This window comes from Saccoglossus kowalevskii, chromosome 18 (genome assembly GCF_978046115.1).
Source record: "Saccoglossus kowalevskii chromosome 18, keSacKowa6.1, whole genome shotgun sequence".
Classification (NCBI taxonomy): domain Eukaryota; kingdom Metazoa; phylum Hemichordata; class Enteropneusta; family Harrimaniidae; genus Saccoglossus; species Saccoglossus kowalevskii.
In genome coordinates, this window is record NC_140658.1 from 19,110,695 (window position 1) to 19,135,765 (window position 25,071).

The window sequence follows — 25,071 nt, forward strand, 5'->3', positions numbered from 1 at the left end:
TTAGTTGTCAATGAGTTTTACCAGAGAAATAGAAAATATAAATATGTTTCTGACCATATATTAGATTGCAAATTTTGAAGTCATTTAATAAATCTTATTTTTGTTAATACTAGATTAGTCTTGTATACTAGACCATTGGCATGCACTCAATCAGAAACAATTTACCTGGTCACATGACCAGTGATTTGCATATATTATGCATGTAGCAATACATGTCCATAACAATTCAATTTGTGATCAGATAAAAGCTGACAGACATGCAGCTATCTTGCTTTTTGGCCACAATTAGCGTTTCCCCTAATTGCAACAGTGACCATGTCACTGACAACGAGTGTTGAACAGATACCTTGTGGTATTAAATAATATTTAATAAAAATAAAGTAAGGAAAATCATATCACATTTTTCAATTTTACCATAAGAAGCAAAACTTTCTTTGGCTTAAATTAATATTTTAAATTTGATTGTAAATATGACATGAATGCTGGATAGATTTTATAGAGGGTTGATGAAAATGCAGGTTGGGTTGATGTTGATATAGGAGTATGTGTAATAGGATATGACAAGTCAACATATCTTGTATAATTTAAATGGTAACCTCAGTTCTTTTTGGCTCTAACATCAATATATTTGTTAGCTTGTTTAAAGTATGGGGTACTCTTTCACACGAATTATTCGTTTTAAGTATGATTGCCTTAGATGTTCACTACCCTGGTAATGTGTAATTATGATAAAAGACAGTTCACAACTGTTATCGGATGGTTTAGCCTGATATTTAATATTATATAATATAAGGTACTGGTAACAATTCATGAGATAAGTAGTATGGTGCACATATTTAAGTGTATATAGCAGTGATAATATTTCGTGTCTAAATTTGTCTACAATTATTTGGTAAACAGTACATGTATGTGGACATTTTGTGGTTCATTGTCAATCTGTTTTTTGACTGTAAAATAATATGCATTAAATATTTCATAAACCACAGTATTTCATAGACCACAATTTCCTAGATAACGAAAAACCTACAAAAAATATTGTCATTTTTGTAATACTATTTAATTTTTTTCACTACTTGTCACTAGCTGAATTTTGAGATGTATGTTTGTAGGAAAAAACAATGGTAAATGCCTTAAATGACGAAACATGCTATATTTACTCTATTTTGTTCATGGATTTGTTCTGTGTATGGTGACCCAATATTTTTATTCCATTTTTTAGCTCCCGTGAAACAGAGCTTATGTGGTAGGTACCAATGTCTGTGACTCTGTGTCTCTGTGACTAAATTTGTTCCACTGGAAACTCAAGATCTACAATTTTAATTCAAATGAAATTTGGCACACAGCTAATATATGATGAGGAGATGCGCTGATTAGATTTTGGCGCAATTCCATGCATATTAATTAGTCAATTATTGCATTAATTAATTTATAACTTAGAGTCTTTAAAGTTTCTTAACAAATATTTGACTAGGGTGAGTAGCCTAATTTGCATATTGCAATAACGTATTCTGTCGCAAAAAAAACTGGTAATATTTCATTGGAAGGTCTGCAAATTTGCGAATTTTAGTATATAATGATTTATTATATCATGATGGATGTTATTTGAGCAGATACAGCGACTAAAAACATCAAATGTATGCGAGTATGGGGAGTACGCATGCGCAGTTACAAGAGTGACGCGGCCATTTTTTCAGTTTGACGAAAAAGCAGTACCCTTTCCGATTTTCATGAATGCAAGTTCAATTTCACTTTGTGCGTCATATTCATCAATAGACAAAATCGAAGACAGATGCCGTACAACTTTCTGCCAATCTTGATTCGTAAATGTGCTGGTTACATGTACAGTGTTCTCCTCGGGCCTGCGTCGCTTAGACAATAGCCGCGTAACTTTCGTTTCGCCCTTGCTGCAGTTTAGCAGCTCTTATTGGCCGCTTAAGCTATTTTGATATTACGTTGCGGCCATAGAGCTGCAGATCGCGTCCATTGAGAACCGCACAGTTCGCCGCCCCGGGATCCCGGGGCGCACGCTATTTTTGATGTTATCGAACGATTTCAATGAAATTTAAAACGAATAAAAGTTATCCTTGCAAACACAAACATCTTAGGTATCTACTGACCGAAAATGAAGGACTATTTCTTCTTGAAATGTATATATTTCTGTGTATAATTAGACCGAACGCAATTTAATCGATTGAACGACGGATTTCAAGATGACCTCTGTCATGTGTCCTGATCACATGACAATGACGAAGCATGCGCAGTTGACATTTTAACTGAAAATTGAGAATGGCAGGTTCTTGCATTCATTGTGGAGATGAGTTCCAGAAGAAAGTTAAAGGGTATCGCAGGCAATCCATTGCATCTAGACTTAAAACCTCAGAAACTGTTGACAATGCATTAGTGAATGTTCTAAAGCTGAAACTCATTACCCCGTTGGCTTGTCTCTTTCCGCATAATATTGAGGAGCATTGGTGGTAAAATATACATCATACTTTTGCCATACCCTGTTGGTAATATGGCCGATGTGTGTATATTATTTAAAATACAAGTAGTACCTTCTATTTGTTGAGCTTTTAGGTCAAATTTAAAAATATCTTTCAGATTCTGGTCAAAAGATTCCATGCTGTCTGCTCCTGTCACTTGTAACACTCTTTGGCAAGTTACAAGATTATTTTTAGATTTTTCACAATATATAAATAAAACTGCTTGAAAAAAATATTTTTAATAATACATGTACTTTATTTGATTTTTTCAAAAAAAGATGAGTCACTTAATGGTGAAATGAAATTAAAATTATAAAAAGCCGTCTGCCGTTGTTTCGTCACATGAAGCGCTGTCCCAGACAGGCGCCGATGACCGTCTGCTGTAGTCACGTGATTACACTCGTCACTAAAAGACCCAAGTCACGTGATAGAGGTCGGCTTCAAAATGGCGGCGTTCAATCGGAGGTTTCACTTCGGCACAGTTTTAACGTGAAATAGTTTCATTTACACGGGCAAATTTGCTTAAAGCTTGCTGTAATCAGTAACAGATATATTTGTGAGAACATATTTGTCTATTTTTTCCTGCAAGTCGAGGTAATTTTATTACAATCACAATTTTAATGATACATAACTGGCATATTTAAAAATCTGTGCATTTCTTTAGGGAAGGGAACTGCAGCTCTCTGGTCGCCCCGCAACGTATACCACGACCAAGAGAGCTGCATAAACTGCAGCAAGTTTCGCCCACGATTCTGCAGTGTTCTCATCAGGTCTTTTAAGGGTATCGGGTCCGGTACTGTTCTTTCTTTCCACGATACTGTTTCCCTCAAGCTGGGCAGTTTCCAGGCCATTGTTTTGCAATGATGAATCAGAACAGAACAATTCGTGTGAACTGATCGATCCTAACTTATTATCTGGATACTCGTATTCACCTGCGGTTCTGCAGATACTTCGGCCTACTTTCAAGCAGGAATATAGCAGGAAATCAAAGATTTTTTTTCAGTATCGTTCCAGACTTTGCAAGAAATTTATATAATAATCACAGTGATCACTACTATTGGGTTCAAAAATTATTTATGATCATTCAAAATATAGTGGCCATGGCTGTCGGTTCAACCCAGTACTGACCTTCACTGCTATTGCGACGCCACGAGCAGAGAAAAGGAAAGCTGAATCCCCACGTCTACAATGTGATCTAATTTGTAAACAATCTCTTTGCACACGACTCCCAGTGTCTTCTCCTCGAGCATACAGTAATGTTTCACATTTGTTTTCGCATGGTTTCCATCTTACTCATCTTACTATTTTACTTTGTGTTTATTCTTGTTTGATATTTTTAAACAAAAATACACTCAATAAACAAATAGTAAATATGCGATTTTTTTTGTTTTTGTCGAACGAGGACAAGGAAGACAAAATGGCGGTAGTTTTGTGTAGGGTCGATCGCGATCTTCGGTTTGTATCAAAAGCACGTCTCACAAATGAAATTTTTTTTTCGAGCGATAATTTGATAGCAATTAAACAAATTTCAATCGTTGGCGTATGTAAGGGATGGATCACTTACTTTCAAGGGCTCAAAGTCCGGACGAACATTAAACTACAATGTTTTTATTTATCTGTTCTAGGTATGTTGTACAGACTTTTTAGTTGTACTATTTTGATGATTTAATTTCAAGAATCTGTCAAGGAAACAATCTGTTGTTACTTTACATGTTCACGTAGGTGTAATTTAGCAGATTTTACTTGTCAGCGAAAATAGCGAAATTTGCCCATTGCATCAGGAAGATCTATCCCGATTTGCTGCACTGAGGTTAATTACGGTTTATACTACTCCATCGCTAATGACACTAATTACCAAGAATTAAAAAAAAAACAAGTGAAATTAAGTCGCATTGGGAAAAAAAACCATAAGAAAATCAAAGCAAAAATTATTCAACTGCAGGCGAGAATAACCCCGACCTCTAGAAATACCTCATTCATAGAGTGCCCCTTTGTTTACAAGTATAGTGTCCTTGCATGTTTTTCAAAATGCCCATATCAAAATCATGTGTTTCCATACACAGTATGTCATAGATTCTCAGACATCTTGATCAATTTTATTGATGGATTGACCCACATGCAATTACATTCACTTATTAGGCAAAGCCTATACCTTTATAATACATGCTCTGATCACACAGGAGCTATTTACAGTTTAACTTTGATTTCATATTTGTGACATGATATATCAAATTTTATTTTCATATTTGTCTAGCATTCTACCTAAATGTATTACATTCAGTCTCTAGCTAAGGTATACTTTGAAATAAATGCAATGATCATTGGGAAAGTTTATTTTGAATACAAAATGTATAACACAGCAAAGGAAGCAGCTCTTGGTGTCCTAGAGTATATCCTAGGTAACCGAAATATTAAAAGTGAATAATAGAAAAGGTACACAAACTTATGTTCAATGCCCTGAAACGTCACAACACACAAAATTAAAACATTGAGCCAGGACTTATTTTATCAGTGTGAACAGAATCTTGTGCATATTGGGGGAGGGGGGGGGGGCGTTATAGCTACATGCCTTGAAGAAAAAATCTATGTCAAAACTAATACATGATGGCACTTTTGCATAATAATTCACACATAGTTCACATAATTAATTTAATAGTATTTCTATATCTGTTCCACATAATGTAGATATGTACCAGACATGTACTATCTTTTATAAATTGTTTGATTATAAAGTGTTTTTATTTACTATTTTTATGGAAAATTATTTATCTGAACACATTACGTTTATTATTAAAAGATAAAAGATAAATAAACCCAAACGGGTGTTATTGTCACTGATATTATACAATGGTTGTTGTAAATATTAGTGTCTGTAATTTACTAACCCTGGGCCCTTATGTATGTTTGTCGTACATTGATATAAGATCTATAGTGTCTGTAATTTACTAACCCTGGGCCCTTATGTATGTTTGTCGTACATTGATATAAGATCTATAGTGTCTGTAATTTACTAACCCTGGGCCCTTATGTATGTTTGTCGTACATTGATATAAGATCTATAGTGTCTGTAATTTACTAACCCTGGGCCCTTATGTATGTTTGTCGTACATTGATATATGATCTATAGTGTCTGTAATTTACTAACCCTGGGCCCTTATGTATGTTTGTCGTACATTGATATAAGATCTATAGTGTGTGTAATTTACTAACCCTGGGCCCTTATGTATGTTTGTCGTACATTGATATAAGATCTATAGTGTCTGTAATTTACTAACCCTGGTACCTTATGTATGTTTGTCGTACATTGATATAAGATCTATAGTGTCTGTAATTTACTAACCCTGGGCCCTTATGTATGTTTGTCGTACATTGATATAAGATCTATAGTGTCTGTAATTTACTAACCCTGGGCCCTTATGTATGTTTGTTGTACATTGATATAAGATCTATAGTGTCTGTAATTTACTAACCCTGGTACCTTATGTATGTTTGTCGTACATTGATATAAGATCTATAGTGTCTGTAATTTACTAACCCTGGGCCCTTATGTATGTTTGTCGTACATTGATATAAGATCTATAGTGTCCGTAATTTACTAACCCTGGGCCCTTATGTATGTTTGTCGTACATTGATATAAGATCTATAGTGTCTGTAATTTACTAACCCTGGTACCTTATGTATGTTTGTCGTACATTGATATAAGATCTATAGTGTCTGTAATTTACTAACCCTGGGCCCTTATGTATGTTTGTCGTACATTGATATAAGATCTATAGTGTCTGTAATTTACTAACCCTGGGCCCTTATGTATGTTTGTCGTACATTGATATAAGATCTATAGTGTCTGTAATTTACTAACCCTGGGCCCTTATGTATGTTTGTCGTACATTGATATAAGATCTATAAAATAGTAAAATATCATTAAAGACAATGTGCAGCTTTATAATACGAAGAACAAAAAAGTCTCCCAGATTTATTTCAGTTCTTGTGTGATTATGAGGTTACAGCGCCCTCAATGTTACAAACAGTACTGTTAGTTCAATAACAATGGATAGTTGTCTTATTGTTTTCACCTTCCCAAATAAACCTTTTAATAATATTGGCTTTCAGATTTTAGTTTGCATTGTCTATGTCTATGTACTGGTAACATTATAAGTTGGGTTAGGTCTGATAGATAGCTGCAGAAATAAAAAAAAAATTATGTGGGAATCCATGAGCATGGTGGTGCCAGACCAGTGAGATAGTTTATCCAGCAGTTTTGTGGTACCACCCTATATCTTGGTGTGACTCTGAGTCTATCGAGAAATTCAAGCATCTAAACCATTAATAAAATGTATATATGAATCATATGATAGACTGACTGAAGTTGGTGTGATGTACAGAGGCTACGTTCCGTTCAGTGTTTGAAGCTATTACTGGTGAAGACAGGGAGCGTGTTTTGAATAGGTGCACTGTTATAACATAAAATTCATTGTAGATAATTTCAGTTCAACACTTTTTTGTGTCTGCATTGTTATCACTAGTCAGTAGCATGCAGTCATATTATTTTATGATGTAGCCAGAATATGTAATATGATGAATAGTGTTGCTGCATGTTATAGTTACAGGTAAATTTGTGTTGTCATACACAAGACAATTTAGCATGTGTTTGTCATGTTACGTCAGCTTGAAAATAGCACACATAGTATTCGGTTTGTCAGGTTTACTTTCATAGCAGGTAGTGATGTTGTAGTTGGTTGATGTAGTCTGTTTATTTGTTGGTTAGTTGTTTTGCTGCTTGTAATGCAAGTGAATGTGATTGAATCTAAAGTTCATCAATGTTATTATTTGTGCCACTGATGTTGTGACTTTCATTTTAGGGTCCAAGTCTGTTTGAACCCTATTGTTTTTACTCAAGTTTCTCTATTTGACCTCTTTTTGAGTGTCTAGACGATTTGCTGGCTTTGGCCGCCATTTTTTTTTTAGTGAAAAACAGGAAAAATGCCTGAAACTCATTTACAGAATGGCTGGTCCAGTATAGCATCTCATGGGAAAGACCTTTCAAGTTTCAGAAACAAAAAATGATATTTTACATGTTTCGCATGCTTTTATGATTTACAATTCACATCACTGCATTTTATTCCAAACATATTGGGTAAATATTAAGTCATATTCTACTGTCAGTTTTCAACCTGATAGCTGCTCTGCAGCATTAATATTGAATTTTAATAAGGCAGTTTTGTTGAAAATTGCATGAACAAGGGCATTGGGTAGTTCCTTGTGGCAGTAATAGTGACTATGCTCTCATTGGTATGCTTGAAATGTCCTTGTGTGGTTACATAACACTTAATAATGACCCATGCATGATGGAGACTAAACTAAAACAAGGAAGATAAGTTCTTTTAAAGTTTAGCTGTTTTAAGTGTAGCAAGAAAACTCCTAACAAGTTCAGATTAAAACTGTTTTGAGGTGACTTCATTGTCACGCATTAGAGAAAAATGCATGTGAACAAAATATAGAATACAGACACAAATTTCCAAAAGGTAAAAAAAAGGAACACAAATGACCAACGTGCTTAGACAGATTGAAGAAAATAAAAATTGTTCTATAAGGAGAGAGTGAGATGACTTCTGACTGTCTTAACATTTTATTGCTGTACACTGATAACAATGTTATTTCTAAAGATGCAACCAATGCCTCCAATGGCCTTTTAATAATTTTTCGTGGTTATTAAAAAGTATGTAAATAAATGTCATGGTCTTTGCTATAAATAAAATGAAAATGTAACGACAAAGATAAGAATTATGCCCAAAATCAAACATACAGTACTGTAATACTGAAAATAGAAAACCTAAGCAGTAATTTAAGTGAAATGTGGTCAATTTTCTCATAAATTTTTCACCACCAACACACCAGAAGTCAACTGGTCCAAGAGATTCTTCTAATAACAGATATGAGAATTGGTTACCTTTAAACAGAGAAAATAATTGATCAGCCATACAGCGCCCTCTTGTAGTCATTTTTAGAAATACTTTTGAACCACATATACATACTAGATTAGCACAATCAATTATACCATTTTATACCTCCCAGTTCATGTGTTCAACATTGACTGTGTTTTAAGGTGGCAGGATAGTATTTGTTATTTACTCGGAAAATGTTGATGACTAAAACCAAACTAATAAAAGCCCAAATCTATCAAACCTATGTATTCTTAAGCATTTGGTCTACATTTTTGAAAAACATATTTTTTGTGTAGACTTTATTTAAGGGTCACATGACTTAAATGAGTAACATTGACAAAAACACTAATATCATATTAATGGTTATTCTTGCTATAACAAAAATACAGCATTGTATATCACATAGTATAAATGAGTGTTTTTATGTTCATTATCATTTATGTTCATATCATTTCTAAAATCATAACTATTTCTTCACAATTTTAGTGTTACCATGAGGTCACAACTATTTTTCTGACAATATTTTAGAAAATACTGGCGCTTCATCTTACAAAATTTGAATACACCTTTGAAGCTAATGTTCTTGTTTATTTAATTAAAAAAATTCAGGTCAAATGCGTTCTAAAAATATATAGGTTTTGGCTACTATTGGTTCAGTTACATCCATCAACATTTTCATAGCATTTTCTAGTAACAATACTATCCTGCTACTATAACTCATCCGGCAAATTTAATACACATGGGTAGGACTGATTAATAAATCCTGATATAAATAAAAACAAAGGTACTACCTACCAAACCTGATCATTGAGGGCGCTTACAAGTATAGTTTGATCCATTGAGGCAGGTTTACATCTCAAATTTGATGAGCTGCTACACAACACTTACATTTGTGCGGGCATGTATGTCTGCTCCAAGCTTTATTAATTCTTTGACAATTTCCATTTTCCCAAATTGACTTGCGGCCAGCAATGCTGTAAATCCCCCCTGTGGATACAAAAAACAATCTTTCACAGTTTGGTCATATTTTTTATTCATGAACTGAAATCTATGTTCTTGTTTCTGTTGAATAAAAAGATAACTTTAGGTCATTTGAGTGAAAACCATCCAGGTATGTTGCCTTCACTTTTTATATCTTTTATATATTACCAAATTAAGAAAATTGACCTGGAGGCTGCTGCTAGGAAGTGTGATTGCTTTTAAATAATAATAAAACATGATAATTTTGCACCAAGTGATTTTTAATGACAAATAAAACAAATCAACAGTTTTGGCAAGCTGGCCGTTTAACTAGATTCCAATGTGATGACATCATACCAGATATGTGATGATATTATTGTTTGTTTGACTACTAACAGTGTCACATTATAAAGAAAATAGGTCACAAGGTTAGGAGGTCAAATTTGATGTGCTAGTTGCAAACATCTGAATCAAATATTGTAAATCATGTGACATAATTTCAATTGATACATTAAGTTAACATGACATACATCACTGAGAGTGTGATTTCCATTATACTATTTGCCACTTTTAACGATATTATTGACAGGCACGATATGTCACGAATTGGTATCACCCAGCCCTGAAAACAAACTCTTAATACCACGCTGAAGCGTTTGGTAATAATTAGTGGTGCCAATGAAGGAGGAATAGATTTGCAGATCTCATTGGCATATTTATGAATGATCGGCTTTAAATACAGTTGTACAACCTTCTCTGTATACAAGTTATCACACATTATAAAAAATAGATAATAACTATACCTCGTCTTTACTCTCAATTAATGCCCCAGCTGAAAGAAGTGTTTTAACAACTTCAACATGTCCTTTTCCACTTGCAACAACTAATGCAGTTTGGCCGAGCTGGAATAAAACATTCATACATTGATATAATGTGTTCATATTTGCATGTAACACTCTGTGGGTCTGTTTTATGTCATATTTGTATATTTATTTTTGTGTAAGTTCAGCCTAAAGTGATTATAATAAATATATATACATTATAATTATTAACCCAATCTAGATTTATACACAGTGTGATGAAATGGATTTGTTTATTGTATAAAAGGTATGCATATTAAGTGCTGGTAACAGTAACCTCTGTGTTCTAGGATCAAGCTGATATATTTGGCTGGCTGTGATAGGGGGATTAAAATAGAGCTTTGGCCCCTTGTTTGTATATTGAAATTTGAAATAGACTCCCCCCAGTAAAATATGATAAATATTGAAACTGATCTATCCATTCACTAACCTTACCACAACTTAACTAATAGACCCACGTCAAATAATATCCAGACCATGGAGAAAGCACTGTGAGAAAGTGAGGTTATTTAGACTTGGTCTCATGCAGTGCTTCACCACAGACACCATATGTAGAGACCAAAAATACTGCCATAATATGCATTTGTATGTTTTCTTTCACAAACAAGACTGTAGTCTCAATTACACTGATGTGGAACCATTTTGTGTTACTCTGTACCAACTACTTTCTACTTTGTAACACGCCACACGCTTGTAAGAGGAACAGTTTGCATTTAATAGAAAAAACGACAATGGTAAAATACAAGTCTTAATCAAATACAGAAGCACAGCACACAATATAATAAAAATAACACAATATAATAAGATAACTACCATATAAAATTGGGAAGGGGCTCCTTCAGTCACACTACAGAGGTCAAAGCCATGACCCACCCGCAAGGTAGGTCGAGGTCTTGACCTTGATGGGTCAAGGAGATCCTGCTGCGAAGCCAAGATAGATGGGAGGTGACCAAGAGATGGCCGCCGAGCCCTGAAATGGGGGTAGGATGGAGTCCCAGAGCCCAGTGTAGTGTGCTGAAGCAGCAGAGCTAAAATAAAATGAATAGGGAGGAAGAAATGGGGCGGTGGTGGGAAAAGCAATTGATTGAAAACAAAACGATGCTTACTAAGCGTGGTTAAATACATGAATGACTAAGACAAAGGCACACAAAAGAAAGCAATTAGCAAGGGACGCTAGGGGATGTGTGCAAAAAGACATTGATTGGTCCGCAAAAAACAAAGCTGTGGTAGGTAAACAAAGCTGTGATAGGCTGAAGGCAAGACGGCCAGAATCCGTATTAGACTCCAAGCTCAGGGCGTTTTACAAAATCGATTTTAGCAAGCCAAAATCACACTTTGTAACACGCCACACGCTTGTAAGAGGAACAGTTTGCATTTAATAGAAAAAACGACAATAGTAAAATACAAGTCTTAATCAAATACAGAAGCACAGAACACAATATAATAAAAAATAACACAATATAATAAGATAACTACTTATATAAAATCTAACTACAAAATTGGGAAGGGGCTCCTTCAGTCAGACTACAGAGGTCAAGGCCATGACCCACCCGCAAGGTAGGTCGAGGTCTTGACCTTGATGGGTCAAGGAGATCCTGCTGCGAAGCCAAGATAGATGGGAGGTGACCAAGAGATGGCCGCCGAGCCCTGAAATGGGGGTAGGATGGAGTCCAAGAGCCCAAACCTAGGGAGGCATAAAGTGGTGACTGAAGGGACCCCCACGAAGAAGGTAAGAAGAAAGGCTCGGCCCAGAGGACATAGTGATATGTCGGCCTGGGGGAGCGGGAACTGGAGGACAGGTGTCTGTTGGTCCAGGTGGAAAAGCGAGAAAGGAGAACAGTGCCCGACCCAGAGGACATAATGTCGGCCTGGGGGGGGTAGCTGGAGGACAGGCATCTGTCGGCCCAGGTGAGAAAGTAGGTGCTGATCGGCCCAGAGGATGCAACTGGTACATCGGCCTGGGGGAGCAGACATGCAGAAAAACAAAACAACAAAGCATAGGCAAAATGAATTGTGCACAATAAAAAAGGAAATCGAAATGCTAAACCTAAATGCATGCAGCAAAATGCCAGGTTTGACGCTGGTGATTGGTATCGTTCGAAAAATCAGACAGAAGCAAGTGTCTTAAAAGCTGACTGGAGCAACTGTTCTGGTGTTCTGATGTATGTGCGGTAGCATCTGCCCATTGTTTGAATAAGGTGGTCTGGAAGATGCACACTCGCTGCAGTAGTGGCCGCTCCAATGCGAAAAGAGTGTCCCGCGAAGAGGTGAGCTTTGAAGCCAAGTCTAGTGAGAAGAAACCGAAGCAAGTTGGTGAAGTGGGCACGGTCGAGTGGTATTCTTTCAGGAAGCATGAATAGTGGTTCGTGTGGTGCTGCTCCCATCTTTTGGCGAACTAAAAGGAAGCGATGTAGGGAAGAAACTGGACAAAAGGCAGAGCCAGTAGGATAGAGTCTTAAAGTTCAAATCCACGTCGGAACTGGTCAGTTTTTGATGATTTAATGGTCACAACCAGGGCATCGACTGAGCGTGAGTTACCTAGCGTCTTAATGTCCTTAACTCAGAGACTGACTTGTGGGTTGAAAGACTGTGATAACGAGGTAAATTCGCTACATCGTAGGAATCCGAAAAATGCCAACAGAAAAGCAGCTTCCAACAGTAGGTCAAAGTAGGGCCCATATACGCCTGAACGGAGTAGCAAACACAGGCGTTTTAACAGGTCAAAGGTGATTGGCAGCCTTGGGCATGTAGCAGAGCCTTGCAAACGGCGAATACCTTGCAGTACGTATTGGAGGCGAAGTAGATTCAAACCTTGGCTAGTAACGAGCGGATTTGAGTGACCGCCAAGTAGATAATGATTGCGAATTCCTGCAAGGTAAACCTTGATGGTGCTGCATTTTAGATGCAAATACGTGGCACAATGTGTGACGAAGTAAACCAAAATGTTTTCGGAGATAACCGGGTAAGTGGTTGACTGACCTGTGATCTTGAACATGGCTGCAAAACGCAACCATGTGCATACACCTGTGGCATAGGAACCAACTGTCCGTATTCCAAGTGATGCCCTTTGACATGTGTCCACTGTCTGATTCAAGCGAACATCACGACTGAGGGAATCTGGCAAGGTATGGCTTGCGCTGATGGTGCTGCTTCTCTGAAACGTGTAGTCTGAAAACGAGAGAGAGCATCTGCAATTATATTAGATTTACCAGGTATATGAACAGCAGAAAACATGAAGCTATGGGATGCAGCAGTAATCACTAAACATCGCATTAGTTTCATAATGGATGGCGATTTAGAGCGGCCTTTATTGACGATGTGAACAGTAGCCATGTTGTCGCAGTGGAACAGTATACGCTTCCTAGTCCATTGATGACCCCAAAGCAAAGCGACTACAACGATGGGATATAGTTCCTGGAATGCGATAGACAGAGTCTTGTCATGATCGAGTCTAAGGTTTGTTGCCCATCTTTCATGGAACCAGTATCCCCGGAAATACCCACCATGGCCGATACCACTGGCGTCTGTAAATAACTGCATATCTGGGGCAGGAGTGAAGTATCTGTCGAGGAATAGTGAAATGCCATTCCACCCAGATAGAAATTCCTTCCACATGCAAATGTCCTGTTTACTTTCAGATGAAATGCCGACGTGGTGGTGGAGTTTTTGAATGCCTTTCGAAAGTTCGATAAGTCGTGACATGAAAGTACGACCCGGAGGGACGTCACGGCACGCGAAATTGAGGTGTCCAAGCAGACTCAATAGCTGGCGCTTGGTGCAGGATCTGCGTAGGAGAAATTCATCAAGCAAATCAAGAAGACGACTGAGCTTAACCAGTGGCAGACAGGCCTCCATCTTGATGGTATCAAGTTCAATACCAAGAAACTCCAAAGTAGTAGTAGGACCTACAGTCTTATGTGGGGCTAATAGGATTCCTAAGCGGCCAAAAATGAGCGTTAACAATGCCATTGTTCTTTCAGCATCATAGGATGGTGCATCGATTGTAAGGAAATCATCTAGTAGGTGCAGCATTTTGTTGATACCGTAGTTATGATGAGCGATCCAGCAAATGGCAGTTGAGAGTTGATCGAAAATTTTAGGACTGGAGCGAGACCCAAAAGCAAGGCGAACAAAAAAATAAAAATTGTCCTGCCAGTTGATGCCGTATAAATGCCAAAGTGACGGATGGATGGGCAGAAGCTTAAACGCATCAACGATGTCTGTTTTGCAAAGTAAGGCACCGTGGCCAGCTTGTTGGATGGCTGTGATGGCGTCGTCCACTCTTACATATGACAGAGAGTATTCATCCTTATCGATTAAATCGTTAATACTTGTTGACACTGAGTTACCGCGAGGGGCAGACAAGTCAATGATTAAGCGTTTTTTATCTGAATACTTTTTATCAACAACGCCGATAGGACTGCAACGGTAGACAGGGAAAGGAGACGAAGGAAAAGGACCAATAAGGTAGCCCTGCTTGACCTCCGCTGCTATGTGCTTTGAAACAATGTCTGGTTGGCTACGAGCAGAGAGAAGGTTGCGACAGATAAGAGGACACGTGGGGAGCACCTGTACCCCTGTATGAAAACCTTCCTTAACACCTGAAAGCAGATAGTCCACAAAGACAGTGTCTGGATGTGAAGAAAGTTCCTTGCTCAAATTGTCAATATTGATTGGCGAGGTTGCAGCAAAACAAGGCAGTCACGCCTTGAAAGAATCTTTTGGTTGGCAATTACCTTGTGTGGCATTATGGTTCCCGGAGTGGCATACTCCACCATCAATCAATGGCACAGATATGTGAATACGGGCAGTTGGATCTTTTGCAACCAACGGAGGAATTAAAATTATTGCAAATTTCTTTTCCATTATGTGTAATTATTTTACGGCCATTTCTGTCATGGGTAGCATGCGGTGCTGCAGAAACTGAACCCTGGACGCCCTGGCCTGGTCGTTTAAAAGATGATGCACGCTGCGGGCATAGATCGGTAGAATGAGCCATGCTGTTGCAAACATTACAAGCTGTTACTGTTGTTCCGGCGAAAATAGAAGTGTAGAGCATGGGATCACGGCGTGACCAATCGACCTTTATATTATGGTTAAGAAGTAAGGCTGCAGCCCTGGCTGCGAATTGACGGTGATATTCGTAGTAGGCCAGACCCCCGAAACGACTTGACATGTCAACAATGTCGCGTTCATAAGCATCTAGTTCTTGGCGACGGGTCGGGTATACTTGGCACATCACGTTTTTGTAAACAGAAAATGCGATGATGAACTCTTGAATAGTAAGCGCCCTCGTTAATCTACTGTCCTGAAACGGTTTTAAAGTAAGAGCTTCGTCGCCGACGATAACATGACGTTGGCCGGAGTTATATGTATAACCAGGAATGAGCAAGCAAGCAAGATTTACATCCTTACCTGCGATGATATCGCGATGTACAGTTTGTTGTACATTGATATAAGATCTATAGTGTCTGTAATTTACTAACCCTGGTACCTTATGTATGTTTGTCGTACATTGATATAAGATCTATAGTGTCTGTAATTTACTAACCCTGGGCCCTTATGTATGTTTGTCGTACATTGATATAAGATCTATAGTGTCCGTAATTTACTAACCCTGGGCCCTTATGTATGTTTGTCGTACATTGATATAAGATCTATAGTGTCTGTAATTTACTAACCCTGGTACCTTATGTATGTTTGTCGTACATTGATATAAGATCTATAGTGTCTGTAATTTACTAACCCTGGGCCCTTATGTATGTTTGTCGTACATTGATATAAGATCTATAGTGTCTGTAATTTACTAACCCTGGGCCCTTATGTATGTTTGTCGTACATTGATATAAGATCTATAGTGTCTGTAATTTACTAACCCTGGGCCCTTATGTATGTTTGTCGTACATTGATATAAGATCTATAAAATAGTAAAATATCATTAAAGACAATGTGCAGCTTTATAATACGAAGAACAAAAAAGTCTCCCAGATTTATTTCAGTTCTTGTGTGATTATGAGGTTACAGCGCCCTCAATGTTACAAACAGTACTGTTAGTTCAATAACAATGGATAGTTGTCTTATTGTTTTCACCTTCCCAAATAAACCTTTTAATAATATTGGCTTTCAGATTTTAGTTTGCATTGTCTATGTCTATGTACTGGTAACATTATAAGTTGGGTTAGGTCTGATAGATAGCTGCAGAAATAAAAAAAAAATTATGTGGGAATCCATGAGCATGGTGGTGCCAGACCAGTGAGATAGTTTATCCAGCAGTTTTGTGGTACCACCCTATATCTTGGTGTGACTCTGAGTCTATCGAGAAATTCAAGCATCTAAACCATTAATAAAATGTATATATGAATCATATGATAGACTGACTGAAGTTGGTGTGATGTACAGAGGCTACGTTCCGTTCAGTGTTTGAAGCTATTACTGGTGAAGACAGGGAGCGTGTTTTGAATAGGTGCACTGTTATAACATAAAATTCATTGTAGATAATTTCAGTTCAACACTTTTTTGTGTCTGCATTGTTATCACTAGTCAGTAGCATGCAGTCATATTATTTTATGATGTAGCCAGAATATGTAATATGATGAATAGTGTTGCTGCATGTTATAGTTACAGGTAAATTTGTGTTGTCATACACAAGACAATTTAGCATGTGTTTGTCATGTTACGTCAGCTTGAAAATAGCACACATAGTATTCGGTTTGTCAGGTTTACTTTCATAGCAGGTAGTGATGTTGTAGTTGGTTGATGTAGTCTGTTTATTTGTTGGTTAGTTGTTTTGCTGCTTGTAATGCAAGTGAATGTGATTGAATCTAAAGTTCATCAATGTTATTATTTGTGCCACTGATGTTGTGACTTTCATTTTAGGGTCCAAGTCTGTTTGAACCCTATTGTTTTTACTCAAGTTTCTCTATTTGACCTCTTTTTGAGTGTCTAGACGATTTGCTGGCTTTGGCCGCCATTTTTTTTTTAGTGAAAAACAGGAAAAATGCCTGAAACTCATTTACAGAATGGCTGGTCCAGTATAGCATCTCATGGGAAAGACCTTTCAAGTTTCAGAAACAAAAAATGATATTTTACATGTTTCGCATGCTTTTATGATTTACAATTCACATCACTGCATTTTATTCCAAACATATTGGGTAAATATTAAGTCATATTCTACTGTCAGTTTTCAACCTGATAGCTGCTCTGCAGCATTAATATTGAATTTTAATAAGGCAGTTTTGTTGAAAATTGCATGAACAAGGGCATTGGGTAGTTCCTTGTGGCAGTAATAGTGACTATGCTCTCATTGGTATGCTTGAAATGTCCTTGTGTGGTTACATAACACTTAATAATGACCCATGCATGATGGAGACTAAACTAAAACAAGGAAGATAAGTTCTTTTAAAGTTTAGCTGTTTTAAGTGTAGCAAGAAAACTCCTAACAAGTTCAGATTAAAACTGTTTTGAGGTGACTTCATTGTCACGCATTAGAGAAAAATGCATGTGAACAAAATATAGAATACAGACACAAATTTCCAAAAGGTAAAAAAAAGGAACACAAATGACCAACGTGCTTAGACAGATTGAAGAAAATAAAAATTGTTCTATAAGGAGAGAGTGAGATGACTTCTGACTGTCTTAACATTTTATTGCTGTACACTGATAACAATGTTATTTCTAAAGATGCAACCAATGCCTCCAATGGCCTTTTAATAATTTTTCGTGGTTATTAAAAAGTATGTAAATAAATGTCATGGTCTTTGCTATAAATAAAATGAAAATGTAACGACAAAGATAAGAATTATGCCCAAAATCAAACATACAGTACTGTAATACTGAAAATAGAAAACCTAAGCAGTAATTTAAGTGAAATGTGGTCAATTTTCTCATAAATTTTTCACCACCAACACACCAGAAGTCAACTGGTCCAAGAGATTCTTCTAATAACAGATATGAGAATTGGTTACCTTTAAACAGAGAAAATAATTGATCAGCCATACAGCGCCCTCTTGTAGTCATTTTTAGAAATACTTTTGAACCACATATACATACTAGATTAGCACAATCAATTATACCATTTTATACCTCCCAGTTCATGTGTTCAACATTGACTGTGTTTTAAGGTGGCAGGATAGTATTTGTTATTTACTCGGAAAATGTTGATGACTAAAACCAAACTAATAAAAGCCCAAATCTATCAAACCTATGTATTCTTAAGCATTTGGTCTACATTTTTGAAAAACATATTTTTTGTGTAGACTTTATTTAAGGGTCACATGACTTAAATGAGTAACATTGACAAAAACACTAATATCATATTAATGGTTATTCTTGCTATAACAAAAATACAGCATTGTATATCACATAGTATAAATGAGTGTTTTTATGTTCATTATCATTTATGTTCATATCATTTCTAAAATCATAACTATTTCTTCACAATTTTAGTGTTACCATGAGGTCACAACTATTTTTCTGACAATATTTTAGAAAATACTGGCGCTTCATCTTACAAAATTTGAATACACCTTTGAAGCTAATGTTCTTGTTTATTTAATTAAAAAAATTCAGGTCAAATGCGTTCTAAAAATATATAGGTTTTGGCTACTATTGGTTCAGTTACATCCATCAACATTTTCATAGCATTTTCTAGTAACAATACTATCCTGCTACTATAACTCATCCGGCAAATTTAATACACATGGGTAGGACTGATTAATAAATCCTGATATAAATAAAAACAAAGGTACTACCTACCAAACCTGATCATTGAGGGCGCTTACAAGTATAGTTTGATCCATTGAGGCAGGTTTACATCTCAAATTTGATGAGCTGCTACACAACACTTACATTTGTGCGGGCATGTATGTCTGCTCCAAGCTTTATTAATTCTTTGACAATTTCCATTTTCCCAAATTGACTTGCGGCCAGCAATGCTGTAAATCCCCCCTGTGGATACAAAAAACAATCTTTCACAGTTTGGTCATATTTTTTATTCATGAACTGAAATCTATGTTCTTGTTTCTGTTGAATAAAAAGATAACTTTAGGTCATTTGAGTGAAAACCATCCAGGTATGTTGCCTTCACTTTTTATATCTTTTATATATTACCAAATTAAGAAAATTGACCTGGAGGCTGCTGCTAGGAAGTGTGATTGCTTTTAAATAATAATAAAACATGATAATTTTGCACCAAGTGATTTTTAATGACAAATAAAACAAATCAACAGTTTTGGCAAGCTGGCCGTTTAACTAGATTCCAATGTGATGACATCATACCAGATATGTGATGATATTATTGTTTGTTTGACTACTAACAGTGTCACATTATAAAGAAAATAGGTCACAAGGTTAGGAGGTCAAATTTGATGTGCTAGTTGCAAACATCTGAATCAAATATTGTAAATCATGTGACATAATTTCAATTGATACATTAAGTTAACATGACATACATCACTGAGAGTGTGATTTCCATTATACTATTTGCCACTTTTAACGATATTATTGACAGGCACGATATGTCACGAATTGGTATCACCCAGCCCTGAAAACAAACTCTTAATACCACGCTGAAGCGTTTGGTAATAATTAGTGGTGCCAATGAAGGAGGAATAGATTTGCAGATCTCATTGGCATATTTATGAATGATCGGCTTTAAATACAGTTGTACAACCTTCTCTGTATACAAGTTATCACACATTATAAAAAATAGATAATAACTATACCTCGTCTTTACTCTCAATTAATGCCCCAGCTGAAAGAAGTGTTTTAACAACTTCAACATGTCCTTTTCCACTTGCAACAACTAATGCAGTTTGGCCGAGCTGGAATAAAACATTCATACATTGATATAATGTGTTCATATTTGCATGTAACACTCTGTGGGTCTGTTTTATGTCATATTTGTATATTTATTTTTGTGTAAGTTCAGCCTAAAGTGATTATAATAAATATATATACATTATAATTATTAACCCAATCTAGATTTATACACAGTGTGATGAAATGGATTTGTTTATTGTATAAAAGGTATGCATATTAAGTGCTGGTAACAGTAACCTCTGTGTTCTAGGATCAAGCTGATATATTTGGCTGGCTGTGATAGGGGGATTAAAATAGAGCTTTGGCCCCTTGTTTGTATATTGAAATTTGAAATAGACTCCCCCCAGTAAAATATGATAAATATTGAAACTGATCTATCCATTCACTAACCTTACCACAACTTAACTAATAGACCCACGTCAAATAATATCCAGACCATGGAGAAAGCACTGTGAGAAAGTGAGGTTATTTAGACTTGGTCTCATGCAGTGCTTCACCACAGACACCATATGTAGAGACCAAAAATACTGCCATAATATGCATTTGTATGTTTTCTTTCACAAACAAGACTGTAGTCTCAATTACACTGATGTGGAACCATTTTGTGTTACTCTGTACCAACTACTTTCTACTTTGTAACACGCCACACGCTTGTAAGAGGAACAGTTTGCATTTAATAGAAAAAACGACAATGGTAAAATACAAGTCTTAATCAAATACAGAAGCACAGCACACAATATAATAAAAATAACACAATATAATAAGATAACTACCATATAAAATTGGGAAGGGGCTCCTTCAGTCACACTACAGAGGTCAAAGCCATGACCCACCCGCAAGGTAGGTCGAGGTCTTGACCTTGATGGGTCAAGGAGATCCTGCTGCGAAGCCAAGATAGATGGGAGGTGACCAAGAGATGGCCGCCGAGCCCTGAAATGGGGGTAGGATGGAGTCCCAGAGCCCAGTGTAGTGTGCTGAAGCAGCAGAGCTAAAATAAAATGAATAGGGAGGAAGAAATGGGGCGGTGGTGGGAAAAGCAATTGATTGAAAACAAAACGATGCTTACTAAGCGTGGTTAAATACATGAATGACTAAGACAAAGGCACACAAAAGAAAGCAATTAGCAAGGGACGCTAGGGGATGTGTGCAAAAAGACATTGATTGGTCCGCAAAAAACAAAGCTGTGGTAGGTAAACAAAGCTGTGATAGGCTGAAGGCAAGACGGCCAGAATCCGTATTAGACTCCAAGCTCAGGGCGTTTTACAAAATCGATTTTAGCAAGCCAAAATCACACTTTGTAACACGCCACACGCTTGTAAGAGGAACAGTTTGCATTTAATAGAAAAAACGACAATAGTAAAATACAAGTCTTAATCAAATACAGAAGCACAGAACACAATATAATAAAAAATAACACAATATAATAAGATAACTACTTATATAAAATCTAACTACAAAATTGGGAAGGGGCTCCTTCAGTCAGACTACAGAGGTCAAGGCCATGACCCACCCGCAAGGTAGGTCGAGGTCTTGACCTTGATGGGTCAAGGAGATCCTGCTGCGAAGCCAAGATAGATGGGAGGTGACCAAGAGATGGCCGCCGAGCCCTGAAATGGGGGTAGGATGGAGTCCAAGAGCCCAAACCTAGGGAGGCATAAAGTGGTGACTGAAGGGACCCCCACGAAGAAGGTAAGAAGAAAGGCTCGGCCCAGAGGACATAGTGATATGTCGGCCTGGGGGAGCGGGAACTGGAGGACAGGTGTCTGTTGGTCCAGGTGGAAAAGCGAGAAAGGAGAACAGTGCCCGACCCAGAGGACATAATGTCGGCCTGGGGGGGGTAGCTGGAGGACAGGCATCTGTCGGCCCAGGTGAGAAAGTAGGTGCTGATCGGCCCAGAGGATGCAACTGGTACATCGGCCTGGGGGAGCAGACATGCAGAAAAACAAAACAACAAAGCATAGGCAAAATGAATTGTGCACAATAAAAAAGGAAATCGAAATGCTAAACCTAAATGCATGCAGCAAAATGCCAGGTTTGACGCTGGTGATTGGTATCGTTCGAAAAATCAGACAGAAGCAAGTGTCTTAAAAGCTGACTGGAGCAACTGTTCTGGTGTTCTGATGTATGTGCGGTAGCATCTGCCCATTGTTTGAATAAGGTGGTCTGGAAGATGCACACTCGCTGCAGTAGTGGCCGCTCCAATGCGAAAAGAGTGTCCCGCGAAGAGGTGAGCTTTGAAGCCAAGTCTAGTGAGAAGAAACCGAAGCAAGTTGGTGAAGTGGGCACGGTCGAGTGGTATTCTTTCAGGAAGCATGAATAGTGGTTCGTGTGGTGCTGCTCCCATCTTTTGGCGAACTAAAAGGAAGCGATGTAGGGAAGAAACTGGACAAAAGGCAGAGCCAGTAGGATAGAGTCTTAAAGTTCAAATCCACGTCGGAACTGGTCAGTTTTTGATGATTTAATGGTCACAACCAGGGCATCGACTGAGCGTGAGTTACCTAGCGTCTTAATGTCCTTAACTCAGAGACTGACTTGTGGGTTGAAAGACTGTGATAACGAGGTAAATTCGCTACATCGTAGGAATCCGAAAAATGCCAACAGAAAAGCAGCTTCCAACAGTAGGTCAAAGTAGGGCCCATATACGCCTGAACGGAGTAGCAAACACAGGCGTTTTAACAGGTCAAAGGTGATTGGCAGCCTTGGGCATGTAGCAGAGCCTTGCAAACGGCGAATACCTTGCAGTACGTATTGGAGGCGAAGTAGATTCAAACCTTGGCTAGTAACGAGCGGATTTGAGTGACCGCCAAGTAGATAATGATTGCGAATTCCTGCAAGGTAAACCTTGATGGTGCTGCATTTTAGATGCAAATACGTGGCACAATGTGTGACGAAGTAAACCAAAATGTTTTCGGAGATAACCGGGTAAGTGGTTGACTGACCTGTGATCTTGAACATGGCTGCAAAACGCAACCATGTGCATACACCTGTGGCATAGGAACCAACTGTCCGTATTCCAAGTGATGCCCTTTGACATGTGTCCACTGTCTGATTCAAGCGAACATCACGACTGAGGGAATCTGGCAAGGTATGGCTTGCGCTGATGGTGCTGCTTCTCTGAAACGTGTAGTCTGAAAACGAGAGAGAGCATCTGCAATTATATTAGATTTACCAGGTATATGAACAGCAGAAAACATGAAGCTATGGGATGCAGCAGTAATCACTAAACATCGCATTAGTTTCATAATGGATGGCGATTTAGAGCGGCCTTTATTGACGATGTGAACAGTAGCCATGTTGTCGCAGTGGAACAGTATACGCTTCCTAGTCCATTGATGACCCCAAAGCAAAGCGACTACAACGATGGGATATAGTTCCTGGAATGCGATAGACAGAGTCTTGTCATGATCGAGTCTAAGGTTTGTTGCCCATCTTTCATGGAACCAGTATCCCCGGAAATACCCACCATGGCCGATACCACTGGCGTCTGTAAATAACTGCATATCTGGGGCAGGAGTGAAGTATCTGTCGAGGAATAGTGAAATGCCATTCCACCCAGATAGAAATTCCTTCCACATGCAAATGTCCTGTTTACTTTCAGATGAAATGCCGACGTGGTGGTGGAGTTTTTGAATGCCTTTCGAAAGTTCGATAAGTCGTGACATGAAAGTACGACCCGGAGGGACGTCACGGCACGCGAAATTGAGGTGTCCAAGCAGACTCAATAGCTGGCGCTTGGTGCAGGATCTGCGTAGGAGAAATTCATCAAGCAAATCAAGAAGACGACTGAGCTTAACCAGTGGCAGACAGGCCTCCATCTTGATGGTATCAAGTTCAATACCAAGAAACTCCAAAGTAGTAGTAGGACCTACAGTCTTATGTGGGGCTAATAGGATTCCTAAGCGGCCAAAAATGAGCGTTAACAATGCCATTGTTCTTTCAGCATCATAGGATGGTGCATCGATTGTAAGGAAATCATCTAGTAGGTGCAGCATTTTGTTGATACCGTAGTTATGATGAGCGATCCAGCAAATGGCAGTTGAGAGTTGATCGAAAATTTTAGGACTGGAGCGAGACCCAAAAGCAAGGCGAACAAAAAAATAAAAATTGTCCTGCCAGTTGATGCCGTATAAATGCCAAAGTGACGGATGGATGGGCAGAAGCTTAAACGCATCAACGATGTCTGTTTTGCAAAGTAAGGCACCGTGGCCAGCTTGTTGGATGGCTGTGATGGCGTCGTCCACTCTTACATATGACAGAGAGTATTCATCCTTATCGATTAAATCGTTAATACTTGTTGACACTGAGTTACCGCGAGGGGCAGACAAGTCAATGATTAAGCGTTTTTTATCTGAATACTTTTTATCAACAACGCCGATAGGACTGCAACGGTAGACAGGGAAAGGAGACGAAGGAAAAGGACCAATAAGGTAGCCCTGCTTGACCTCCGCTGCTATGTGCTTTGAAACAATGTCTGGTTGGCTACGAGCAGAGAGAAGGTTGCGACAGATAAGAGGACACGTGGGGAGCACCTGTACCCCTGTATGAAAACCTTCCTTAACACCTGAAAGCAGATAGTCCACAAAGACAGTGTCTGGATGTGAAGAAAGTTCCTTGCTCAAATTGTCAATATTGATTGGCGAGGTTGCAGCAAAACAAGGCAGTCACGCCTTGAAAGAATCTTTTGGTTGGCAATTACCTTGTGTGGCATTATGGTTCCCGGAGTGGCATACTCCACCATCAATCAATGGCACAGATATGTGAATACGGGCAGTTGGATCTTTTGCAACCAACGGAGGAATTAAAATTATTGCAAATTTCTTTTCCATTATGTGTAATTATTTTACGGCCATTTCTGTCATGGGTAGCATGCGGTGCTGCAGAAACTGAACCCTGGACGCCCTGGCCTGGTCGTTTAAAAGATGATGCACGCTGCGGGCATAGATCGGTAGAATGAGCCATGCTGTTGCAAACATTACAAGCTGTTACTGTTGTTCCGGCGAAAATAG

At 38.0% G+C, this 25,071-nt stretch overlaps 2 protein-coding genes and 1 pseudogene across 19 annotated transcripts in view; 1 reads left to right on the forward strand and 2 right to left on the reverse strand.

The window, feature by feature from the left end:
- LOC144360032 (uncharacterized) overlaps positions 1 to 25,071 on the forward strand; it is a 125,890-nt gene that overhangs the window by 74,073 nt on the left and 26,746 nt on the right. The window lies entirely within an intron of this gene.
- The window catches only part of LOC102805649 (uncharacterized), a 150,753-nt gene that overhangs the window by 54,607 nt on the left and 71,075 nt on the right, over positions 1 to 25,071 (reverse strand). For all 4 annotated transcript variants that reach the window (XR_014927081.1, XM_085493253.1, XM_085493254.1 and 1 more), the window contains exons 20-23: positions 19,969 to 20,067; positions 19,094 to 19,192; positions 10,190 to 10,288; positions 9,315 to 9,413 (exon numbers count right to left, since the gene is read on the reverse strand). Coding sequence is in view for 3 of the 4 variants with exons in the window: in XM_085493253.1 (XP_085349379.1) it covers positions 9,315 to 9,413; positions 10,190 to 10,288; positions 19,094 to 19,192; positions 19,969 to 20,067 (396 nt within the window). In the remaining variant the exon portion in view is untranslated. The remainder of the gene's footprint in view (positions 1 to 9,314; positions 9,414 to 10,189; positions 10,289 to 19,093; positions 19,193 to 19,968; positions 20,068 to 25,071) is intronic.
- On the reverse strand, positions 12,352 to 14,215 carry LOC146731649 (uncharacterized; annotated as a pseudogene).